General features: G+C 46.2%; 1 protein-coding gene across 2 annotated transcripts; it reads left to right on the forward strand.

Moving 5' to 3' along the window:
- The first annotated feature begins 1,238 nt into the window (after window positions 1–1,238).
- Window positions 1,239–10,627, forward strand: Acot6 (acyl-CoA thioesterase 6). 2 transcript variants are annotated; one of them, XR_015621795.1, is made up of 4 exons: window positions 1,239–1,983; window positions 3,117–3,226; window positions 5,180–5,382; window positions 9,684–10,627. XR_015621795.1 is itself a non-coding variant. In NM_001305285.1 (3 exons), exons 1-3 carry the CDS (start codon window positions 1,527–1,529, stop codon window positions 10,290–10,292), a joined length of 1,269 nt encoding a protein of 422 aa, NP_001292214.1. In that variant the 5' UTR covers window positions 1,276–1,526; the 3' UTR covers window positions 10,293–10,350. The 2 variants fall into 2 exon arrangements, 1 of the variants encoding a protein (NP_001292214.1); NM_001305285.1 differs by lacking the exon at window positions 3,117–3,226 and having other exon boundaries at window positions 1,276–1,983; window positions 9,684–10,350.
- Window positions 10,628–12,033: the final 1,406 nt, after the last annotated feature.

A 12,033-nucleotide genomic window follows, 5' to 3' on the forward strand; every position in this document is an offset into this window, starting at 1 on the left:
AAATAGGAAAACCACGTTAAAAAGTTTAAAGGGCGAGTAGGGGAGCAGTTGGCTTACTAGGCAAAGTATTCTCAAGGGCGTGGATGGGTGGTGAACAGGAGAATCTCACAACACTGAGATAACAGAGCATGAGTATTGTAGTCATAACTTTTTGGCTTATTAGTAGCGTTCTTCAGTGTCGGTTACGAAAACCACGGTGAACTCATACATAGGTGCTGGAAGGACTACCAGCTGGTCATCCCTGACTCAAGATATTTTACACATAACCGTTCATATCAACTTTTGATTTGGTGGGTTCTATGTAAAGCTTTGTGAAATTTCTTAAGATTAGCAAATCTCAGGGCTGGAGAGATGGCTCAGCCGTTAAGAGCACTGACTGCTCTTCCAGAGGTCCTGAGTTCAATTCCCAGCAACCACATGGTGGCTCACAACCATCTGTAGTGAGATCCGATGCCCTCTTCTGGTGTGTCTGAAGCACCTACACTGTACTTATACATAATAAATAAATCTTAAAAAAAATTAGCAAATCTCAGTCAGAACACACAGAACAAAACAGGGTGTGTGGTCAGCATGGCCTGAGCCAAGTCACTTCTCTGTGTCAGTGACTGGCAGTCATGTCACAGCAACAATATGAAATAGCTGGCAGGCATGGAACAGAATAGCTATGCTGGAGGGTGGCTGTCAGCCTAACACAGCGATTCTCCCATGTCTGAGTCAGTACACCCAAATTTGAGTGCTGTTGACTTTCCACTACTGGATGACATGTGATTGAATATAGGCCCCTCCAGGGTTGACTTCTCAGACTTCAAAACCATAAGACACAAATAAATCTGTTCTTTATAAAATATCTAACCTTTTTTTTTCTTTTGGTTCTTTTTTTTGGAGCTGGGGATCGAACCCAGGGCCTTGCGCTTCCTAGGCAAGCTCTCTACCACTGAGCTAAATCCCCAACCCCAAAATGTTTTGCTGAATGTGCTGATGATGCGAGGTTCAGCATTCTTTTTTTTTTTTTTTTTTTTTTTGTTTGTTTCTTTTTCTTTTGGAGCTGGGGACCGAACCCAGGGCCTTGAGCTTCCTAGGCAAGGGCTCTACCACTGAGCTAAATCCCCAACCCCGTATCTAACCTTTTATATCTCCCTGAAGTAGGAAAAAAAAAGGCCTTAAATAAAAGTAATAGAATATTTAAAGGTTGTTTGTTTTTATAGAAAGTTGCTACTCAATCCACGCAAGGGCTAGACTCTGCCTTGATTTTATTCAGCTAGTGTTACCAACCAATCCTCAACACTATGTGGACAGAATCCTCTGTGGTGGAGAGTGCCACTGCTGCTACTCTGACCTACATCCTTCCTGTATATAGTCAGCCTGTTTTCTGTCCCTGTCTTGTCTGAGGCACGTGAGCCAGGGATAGGGAACTCTCAGAGACGGCACTAGGTTTCCTCTACAGCAGGTCAGGCTCTCCTCCACAGCAGGCCAGGCTCCGCTCCGAACTCAACTCGCGTGGCACTACACGAGGTTTCCAGCTCCCTATGGCGGCGACGCTTACTCTGGAGCCCGCCGGCCGCAGTTGCTGGGACGAGCCGCTGAGCATCGTCCTGAGCGGCCTGGCCCCGGAGCAGTCTGTCACACTATGCTCGGCCCTGCGCGACGAGAAGGGTGTGCTCTTCCGAGCCCACGCGCTCTACCGCGCTGATGTCCAAGGAGAGCTGAACCTGGCGCTCGCTCCCGCGCTGGGCGGCAGCTTCACGGGGCTCGAGCCCATGGGGCTGATATGGGCCATGGAGCCCGAACGGCCTTTCTGGCGTTTGATCAAGCGCGACGTGCAGACGCCCTTAGTGGTGGAGCTGGAGGTGCTGGACGGACACGAGCCCGACGGCGGTCAGCGGCTTGCACAGGCGGTGCACGAGCGTCACTTCATGGCTCCCGGGGTGCGGCGCGTGCCCGTGCGCGAGGGCAGGGTGCGCGCCACGCTCTTCCTGCCCCCAGGTGAGCAGCCCACCCCACTCCTGTGCTCACAGCCTAGTCTATCTTCTGGTCCTGAATAGACCCCCTTGGGTTCTATCACATAATTGCCTAACTTTAGTAACCTTGTCCCCATTCTCCAAATTCTCAGTCGTCTGTTTTTGTTTTGTTTTGTTTTGTTTTGTTTTTTGGAGCTGGGGACCAAACCCAGGGCCTTGCACTTGTTAGGCAAGCGCTCTACCACTGAGCTAAATCCCCAACCCCCTCAGTCTTCTTTAAGAGTAAATTTTCTACCAAGTCTCACTCCCTTAAGGCACCATGAATCCCTCAACTATATGCTGAAGAGGGAGTTCAACTTACTTTATTGAAACTCACTAAATGCTAGCCAGGTGAAGGAGTTTTAAATACTGATATAATCAATAACGTATGGCTGTAGTAAGAGTGACTTTTGTCTCTTTTCACATCAAACTTTCAAAGAGCCTTTAACCCACAAATGAAGACAGTGTTCCCGAGTCGTTAAAGTGCACAAGAATATCCATGGCAGAACCTCTCCCCACCATAAACGTGCTGGTGGTAGTTTTCAACCTAGGGTGATTTTTGCCCCTCCATGAGGACATTTGGCAATATCTGCAGAGATTTCATTTGTCAAAAAATGAAGGCGAGAGCCCAGAGGTGGTGATGCACACCTTTACTTCCAGCAGGGGAGACAGGTAGTCTGATCTCTGAGTTCAAGGCCAGCCTGGTCTACAGAGCCAGTAACAGGACAGCCAGGGCTACAGAGAGAAACCTTGTGGCGGGGGTGGGGGGTAGGGGTGAGGGTGGAAGGTATGTGTGGGATCGGGGGAGGGGGTGCTGTTGCCAGTTAGCTGGTAGAGGCCAGCAATGCTGCCAACTTTCTAACTTTCCCATCAAATACCAGACAGCCCCAGAATAAAATTATCCTGTTCCAAATGGATAGTGTGATCGGGAGATAGCCCAGTCTGCAAAGTGCTTGCTTGGCGACCACGAAGATCTATGTAAAAACAGTGGAAAGACAGTTCCCGGCACACCCCTTCTAGCGACAGAAAACTACAAGTTAGTCATTGCAGTACACAGAATTTTGAAACTTATTTTGGTGGTCGTTGCACAAAGTAAGAGAATCTCCCTCGCTTTTACAGCTCTTTACTTGTGGTTGCTTGGTACAGTGGGACCACCTGTGACTGGAACTGAGACCTACTCCATTTCTGTTCATTTCTGGAGACTTCCACAGAACTTTAATAGGAGCTCTGTAAGTCACCATGACTGATTAAGTCATCCAGAAAAAATATTTATCCTAGTCACTGTTCTATTGCTGTAAAGAGACACAATGAAAGAAAACATTAAATTGGGGGCTCCCTTACACTTTCAGAGGTGCATACATTATCATCATGACAGCATGTAGCATTCGGGAAGATGCCCAGGCAGCAGCTGAGAGCTAAAACCTGATCCACAGGCAGAGAGAGCAAACTCCAGGCCTATTGTGGGCTTTTGAAACCTCAAAACCCACTCCCAGAAAAGAGTTTTGTTGTTTTTTTCTCCAACAAAGCCACACTTCCTAATTGGTCTCAAACACTGCCACTCCCTGATGACTAAACATTGAAGTATATAGGCTCATTCTTATTCAAACCACCACAAAGTTACCAAGGTTTTTATTAAGGCCCAGCAAACAACACGGGACACAAGTAAACTATTTAAATAGTATGGGATTATGTGTTTGAAATCCCAGGCTCTCGGGAGGCTGAGGCAGGAGGATCAAGAGCTCAAGATCCTGCATTACAAAGTTTGAAACTAGTGTGGACTACAGGAGACTGTCTTAAAGAATAAGAGGAAAATGAAGAAAGGGATGAGGGGGAAAATCACCCCAAATTTCATTGTCTACTATGTAGCCTCTGTTGCTTTGCATGAACATGCCCTTCATGGACTTATATATTTGAATATCTTGTGCCCATTTGATAGACCTGTTTGGAAAGGATTGGGAGGTATGGTGTGTCATTGGATTGGCTTTTGGTGTCTCAAAGGGGAGCACCGTTCTCAGCTCTCTCTGCCTCGTACTTGTGGATCCTCTATGAGCTCCCACCTACTGCTCCAAAGTTCCCCTCCCAACCCTAGGATGGTCAGGGAGGTCAGGGACTCCAACCCTCTGAAACTATGAGCTCCGAATTAAATGCTTCCTTTTATCGTTTTATCCTGCTCTGGTCATGGTGTTTTATCAAAGGAATAGAAAAGTAACTAAGACATGGCCTCTCAATTTGGGGTAAAACTTATAGCCCAATAGAATTATTCTTATACCCATAGTACAATGTGGCAGGTCCTCTGAGAGGGAGGTACTGGTGAAGGTGCTGGTGAGAATGTGTCTAAGACTATCTGAATTGAAAGTTGCAAATTACAAAGCTGAGCCCATCAAAATCAGGAGGGAGGGAGAATACCAGAGTCAGCAAAAGAAACAGCACATACAAACATCCAGGGACCAAAACAACTCAGCTAATGTAGGGTGCCCTTCTTTAAAGGTAGAACAGATGACGAGAAGATAGGGCTATCCTCTAGTAATCCCTGGTGGCCCTAAGAGTGCTTTATATCCTTAAAGCATTTAGATATTTTCTAAGGAAACTGAAAAAAGTTGTTGGAAGATGTGTTACTTTTTTAAACTTTATTTTTTATTACCGTGACAAATTAGGGAGGGAAGATATTTTGTTACACTTCTCTTTTTCTTTGTAACTTATTAAAACCAACCAGACCATATGGTGGTGCATACCTATAATCTTAGGAGACAGAGGCAGGCGTACCTCTGAGTTTGAGGACAGCCTGTTCTACATAGTTAGTTCCAAACCAGCTAGAGCTACATAGTGAGACTCTGTCTCAATCCCCGCCACCCACCCCCACCAAAAAAAAAAAATAGCCAGATGTGGTGCCACACACATCTGTAAGTCCACTGTTGAGAGGCAGAGGCAAGAGGATCAAGGGCTCCTTATACAATGTAATAAAGCCAGGTCTCCCAAGAAAGAAAGTGAGAAGAAAGAAGAAAGGAAGGAAGGAAGGAGGGAAGGAAAGAAGGAAGGAAGGAAGGAAAGGAAGGAAGGAAGAAAGGGAGGAAGAAAGGAAGAAAGAAAAGCTTTTTCTTGCTGATTGCCAAAAATCTGAATCCTTAAATATCTTTTGAGTAGCTAAAGCCTCTTGTGATGTAATGGTGTGTGGTCTTCCGCAGGCGAGGGCCAGTTCTCTGGGATTATTGACTTGTATGGAAGTATTGGTGGCTTACGTGAGTACAGAGCCAGCCTCCTGGCTGGGCATGGTTTTGCTGTGCTTGCTCTGGCTTATTTCCAATTTGAAGACCTCCCTGAATATTTGAGCCAAGTGCATCTGGAGTACTTTGAAGAAGCTGTGACCTTCATGCTGCACCATCCACAGGTGGGTCCCAGTGCTGGTCTGAATACAAAGGAAGGTGAAGTGGACTCAGGCCAGAGCCAAAAGCCCTGCCAGGACACTGGCAATTAGAAATATGAAGGGAGACCCGAGCAGTCCCTTAACAGTTGCTAAGATTATTCCTTTTTCTGCCCGTGTCTCCTATCTCTTAAGATTTAACTGTTCCCCTTTGTAACCACCATAACTCCCAAAGCGATAAGAAACTGCTAACCTTGAGTTCTCCCACAACTGTCCTCCAAGTACATCTCAGAGGCTTGCCTTTTTCTCATTACTAACATCAATACAAGTTTTTAGTGGGAGAGCTCCACTAAAAAGAGACACCTTTGAGACCATCTATGGGTGACACTGGCACAGGAATGGCGTTTTTGATGTTACGGATCCTCATCTGTATGGTAAGGGTGATAAATTTCATTGTGCTGGCTAGTTTTTTTTTCTTTTTTTTTTTTTTTTTTTTGGAGCCGAGGACCGAACCCAGGGCCTTGCGCTTGCTAGACAAGCACTCTACCACTGAGCTAAATCCCCAACCCTGTGCCAGCTAGTTTTATGTCCACTTGACATAAGCTAGAGTCATCAGAGAGGAGGGAGCCTCCATTGTGAAAATGCTTCCATAAGATCTGGCTGTAGGCAAGCATGCAGGACATTTTCTTAATTAGTGATTGATGTGGGAGGGCCCAGCCCATTGTGGGTGGGGCCACTCCTAGGCTGCTGGTCCCAGGTTCTATAAAAAAGCAGGCTGAGCAAACCAACCATGTAAGCAGCATCCCTCCGTTGCCTCTGTGTCAGCTTCTGCCTCCAGGTTCCTCCCCCCACCCCGCCACCCCCCACCACTGAGTTTCTGTCCTGACTTCCTTTGATGATGGACTATATGAAATGTGAAAGGGTATGCCAAATAAACCCTTTCCTCCCCAAGTAGCTTTTGGTCATGGTGTTTCATCACAGTAATGATAACCCTAATGTTGTGTTAAATAATGAAAAAAGGGATCACCTCTATGGCTAGCCTCATCTCGCGGTTAGCTGCCACAAATCCCTGTAACCCAGTAAAATCAAAACTCTAGAGGCCATATTTATATCAGTAAATTCTCAACCCACAAAACACCCAAAGAACTCAGGGCCAGTTGATATTGATATGATCTGCCCACCTAGATAAGACAAATTGTCCTGTAATAATCCATCCCTTATATGATATTCGTAGCTATCTGTGGCTATTTAAAGCCACACAGATCTGGGTCATCCTTCTCTTCCTCCATCTTCCTTCTCCCCTCTCTGTACCCTCGGCCCCATCTCTAAAATTCTCAGCCTTCCTTTCTTTTTCACTGCGTAATCACAGGCCCTTGCCTTATCCTGTGCCTGCCCTCGCTGGCACAGACAGCAACCCTAGACAATTTTTATGTCTTCTTTATTTTCTTTATTTAATTTTACTTACTCACTTTACATCCTGCTTACTGCCTCCCATCCGATCACCCCCTCCCCCCCCATACACACAGTCTTTCTCCTCTGAGCCTGGATATCCTCCCAACCTGACAATTTTTATGTTTTATATAAAGTATCTGATAGCAGAACATTTATTTATTTATTTTTTGATGTGGACCTCAGAAGAACATTTATTTTAAATGAGACTGACTTGTTAGGTTTTTCTATTGCAGTGAAGAGACACCATGCCCACAGCAACTCAGATTTATTATGTCCACAGAGTTCAGAAGAGGGCCTGAAGATGGTTGTGAGCCACCATGTGGTTGCTGGGAATTGAACTCAGGACCTCTGGAATAGCAGACAGTGTTCTTAACCGCTGAGCCATTTCTCCAGCCCCACAGCAACCCTTTATAAAGGAAAACAGTTGATTGGGGATGGCTAACCGTACAGAGGTTCAGTCCATGGTCATCATGGCGGGAAGCATGGCAGCATGCCAGGTAGATATGGCGCCGGAGAAGGGGCTGAGAGTTCGACCTCTGAATTAACAGGCAGCAGGGAGAGAGAATAAGCCACTGGGCCTGGCTTGAGCTTCTGAAACCTCAAAGCACAACTCACTGTGGCCTCCAACAAGGCCACACTATGGATCTGTGGAGGCCACTTTCACGCAAGCCACCACAGGCACGAGCTTTTGCTACCATCTAAGTTTAGAGTCTGGAACACTCTAATGTTAAGGGATAAGATGTTCTGTAGGGAATTGTATGATCCTCTAACATTGTTGAAGTTCAGGAATGACTCTCAGTAGAGGTATTAAAACCTTGATGTGCTAGGCATGGTAACATTCGAGAGGTAAAGGCATCAGGATCTCTGTGAGTTCAAAGCAGCCTGGTCTCCATGGCAAGTTCCAGGCCAGCTATGATCTGGAACTGTGATGGTCTTATTAAGGAGAGACAAGGCCCTAGAAAAACAAGAGGTCAATATGTAAAAGTATCATTTATTGGCCAAATGTAATTGTTGTCTGAGAGGCTTACCACCTGTCTGCTAACCTAGGCCCAGTCCTTGAAGCTTCAAGCCTCCATTCACTCTAATCTAGGCCTAGAATGTTTTCAGCTTGAGTCTTGCTGCTGAATAAACTTACCATTTCTTATTCTTTCTGAACCCTGGCTGGCTGGTTCAACTCAGCTCTTCAGGCTCAAACCCCTCTCCCAGCTGACTGACTCAATATGGCCTTCTTTCAGCATTTGAATTGCTCAACTCAGGCTCAAACTAACTCTAGCAATCTTTTCTAATCTTCTTGTTCTCTGGTTCATAGTCTTCACCTGTGTCTAGCTTGTTCCCCGGTAAACCTGTCTGCCTCTGCCTCTGCCTCTGCCTCTGCCTCTGCCTCTGCCTCTGCCTCTGCCTCTGCCTCTGCCTCTGCCTTGCCTCTGCCTCTGCCTCTGCCTCTGCCTCTGCCTCTCTGCCTCTGCCTCTCTGCCTCTGCCTCTCTGCCTCTGCCTCTGCCTCTGCCTCTGCCTCTGCCTCTGCCTTGCCTCTGCCTCTGCCTCTGCCTCTCTGCCTCTGCCTCTCTGCCTCTGCCTCTCTGCCTCTGCCTCTGCCTCTCCTCTGCCTCTCTCTCTCTGCCTCTCTCTCTCTGCCTCTCTCTCTCTCTGCCTCTCTGCCTCTGTCTCTGTCTCTCTCTCTGTCTCTCTGTCTCTCTGTCTCTCTGTCTTTCTCTGTCTCTCTGTCTCTGTCTCTCTCTGTCTCTCTCTCTCTCTCTCTCTCTCTCTCTCTCTCTCTCTCTCCCTTAAGTAGCTTCCCTTTCCTTTCTCTTCTCGTGAGAGTTGGGCATATCCTAATTTCAAATCTTTCTCTGATTCATCACTTTCCCTGCCACTCAATTAGACATCACTTTCAAACATGGGTCTTTCCTTCTACAAAGTAACTTTGCCTTCATTGTTTGGGATTGAAGGTGAATACTGAGGGTCTGTCTTTATTCCAGACAGGCAGATTAAAGGTGTGTGCTAAGAGCTGAGCCACACCCTAAACTAGAAACAGGTTCAAATATCTTGTAACACCAATATGCATTGCAAATTTGACCCCTTATGTCCCGGCAAGAGTGGTTCCTGGCCTGGGTCCTTTGTTTTATATTACATGCTATGATCTTCCTTTGGCTGAACTCTTTCGCACAGGGTGAGGAGTCTGAAGAGTCAAGGAAATTTGTGTACTTAGAACCCATATGCTCTGAACCACACTCTTGGGGTATGGAACTTCCACATTCATTCTCTGCCTGGCATATCTGATCATGTGTCCGAGCCCTATGCCTCTTCTCTATGTTGACTAGAACATATGTGCCTAGCTAGGCCTTCAACATTTAAGCTGCATGCCCACACACAGTGAAAGCCTGTTAGGGAGCACAAAAGAATCAGTATTGGAAAGAGGAGGAGGAGGTGCCAGGGATCAGGGACCTGGGGCCCATGACTGGCTCTTCTTGCTACATCCACTTCAGAACTACAGGTGAGTTCCAAGGTTTTAAATTGAGCTTGATCATATCTTTTTTTTTTATACTGCTATATTCACCAAGTCAGGAGAAATATTTAGCAGTTCACTAATTTATCTTACAAGGGTCTTTGTGTATACTCTTGACCTGGTCTTTATAAAACAGGTAGTCTATCGCTCAGAAATCAATGTCTTTATTAGCAGAGCAGGCTTCTTTTTTTTTTTTTTTTTTTTTTTTTGGTTCTTTTTTTCAGAGCTGGGGACCGAACGGGCTTCTTTTTAACTTACAGATTGTTGTAGAAGACAAAGAAGTTATACTTGAGGATGGTTCTTGGAGAATACAAAATCATTGCCTGCTTTCCACTTATAAACCCTACACTGTTCTCTCTCTCTCCTCCTAGGTGAAAGGTCCAAATATTGGGCTTCTTGGGATCTCCAAAGGCGGTGACCTGTGCCTCTCGATGGCTGCTTTCCTGAAGGACAAAATCACAGCCACTGTCCTTATAAATGCCTGTGTGGCCAACACCTTAGCCCCTCTGTATTACAAGGATATGTTTATTCCTAATCTTGGGTATGACCCAACAAAACATAAGATCTTGGAGTCAGGCCTTTTGGATTTGGGGGATATTTGGAACAACCCACTGGAGGAACCCAACCACCAAAGTCTTATTTCATTGGAGAAGGCCCAGGGACCCTTCTTGTTTATTGTGGGCATGGATGATCATAGCTGGAAAAGTGACGTCTATGCTCGTATAGCCAGTAGACGTCTACAAGCCCACGGAAAAGACAGACCCCAGATAATCTACTATCCAAAAAGTGGTCACTGTATTGACCCACCCTATTTTCCTCCTCCCATAGCCTTTGTACCTACGGCAGTGAGTGGACCGATACTCTCTGGAGGTGAGCCAAGGGCTCAGTCAAGGGCACAGTTGGATGCCTGGCAACGCATTCAAACTTTCTTCCGAAAGTATCTCAATGGTGAAAAACCTGCCAGGCATAGCAAAATGTAACATTGTGATTCTAGAGAAAGTTCTAATGATGCCATGCAGATTCTTTTGAATTTCCGGAGTACTAAATGTTGGTATTCATCTAAGCTCCACCCCCACAGTTACCTGGCAACAGCCAGGTATGCTCCGCCCCACGGTTACCTGGCAACAGCCAGCTGTGCCTGACACTTGGGCTGCTTGGCCCCTCCTCGCTCTCTTTGCTCTTCTCTTTGCTCCCGGCTCTTACCCTCTTCCCCTGTCCCCTTCTCTCTCCATTCCCCTCCCTCCTTCCCTCCATGTGCTCACGGCTGGCCTTTTTCCTCTCCTCTTCTACTCTCATTAAATCTCTCCACATGGAACCATGTTGCTTTGGTGTGTTCTGTCCGAACGCGAGTCGAGATTTAAACCCCAACACTAAGGAAGGATTTATTTTTTGGGGGGGGGTCCGGGGGGGGGAGGCAGGGACCCAGACTGGGTCTCACAGTCACTGTATAGACAAGAACTTCGGATCGTTCTGTTTCCACCAGTTACTTCAATGCTGTTATTTCAGCCTTACACTACCATGCCTAGGGCTATGCTATGCCTTGCCAAGGACAAACCCCAGGGTTTTTTGAATGACTGGCATAATGGGATTAAGATTGATTCCATGGCAGGCTACAAACCGACGGTTTGGAAGACTAGGCCTAAGTTTCTGTTTCTCAGAAATATGAACCCAGATCTAAGAACCAATGGTCAGCCAATCACAGCTTCGGGCAGCCGATCCAAGAATACCTTGTTAAGTGGCCTAAAGTTAAAATAGCTAAAATAAATGAACGACCCCCCCCCAGGGATGTCTCCTGAGCCCAATCAATTGTAAAATTAGACCCCTGTAGATAGAGCTCAAGGTAAAAGGGCATACACCCCTCCCTAGAATTCCCCTAACTGACAATAAAAGCTGGGCCTTTGTGCACAAATGGGTTGATTCCTACATACAAATTATTCCACTAAATAAATGCTCTTTGCTTTTACACACTATTTAAACATGAGATATCATTCTCCGGCGATTCTTAGATCCTAACAGGCATGCATTCAGCCAACACAGTTAGAACCCCAGCTCCTAAGAAACTTTTCATAGGAAGTCCAATCTCCTTGGAAGGGTCCTACGGGACTCCGAGCCTTTGCAACAACTCCCCTTTCAATGCTGAGTCCACTCTCTCCTCCGAATTTCAGCTAGCAGGTCTGTTTAGTTCTGTAAGACCAACCTTAACCTTAAGTAAAAGAATGCAAGAACTCCCAGCTACTGGACTGTCTTTCCTTCGGCTTCTGAGGACTGACTGATCTGTATTGCTCTCAAGTCTCCCATCCTCTCTGGCCCTAACTGATTTTATCTGAGTCTTCAGAACCCACCTGGCAAAGTCATACAGATTCTGCCTTGTTTTTATCCGTTTTTAACATGCCTGAAATTTACTCAAGACTTTACCCTGACCCCAAAGTACTTACCACCTTGTCTGGATTACCAGTCACTGTGTGATGTTTTCCTGTCTGGGGGAAAATGTTCCGATGTCAGGGTTTTCATGAGCCTGAACTGTGAGCCAGTTTTGGGCACAGTTCTGCCCGCCGCGTCGGTCACTCTTTGTCCCTTCACCGTCTGCTCTTCTTACAATGGAGAAGACTAGTTGCTTCTCCTAGTCATAGTGAAGCATCGTCTAGAGTCCTGAGATTCCAGAGTAGAGGATCTTCCCTGAGCACAAGAAATTCTTCCAAGACTTAAGGACAAATCCCATGG

The sequence above is a fragment of the Rattus norvegicus genome, chromosome 6 (genome assembly GCF_021556685.1).
Source record: "Rattus norvegicus strain SHRSP/BbbUtx chromosome 6, alternate assembly SHRSP_T2T, whole genome shotgun sequence".
Lineage (NCBI taxonomy): Eukaryota > Metazoa > Chordata > Mammalia > Rodentia > Muridae > Rattus > Rattus norvegicus.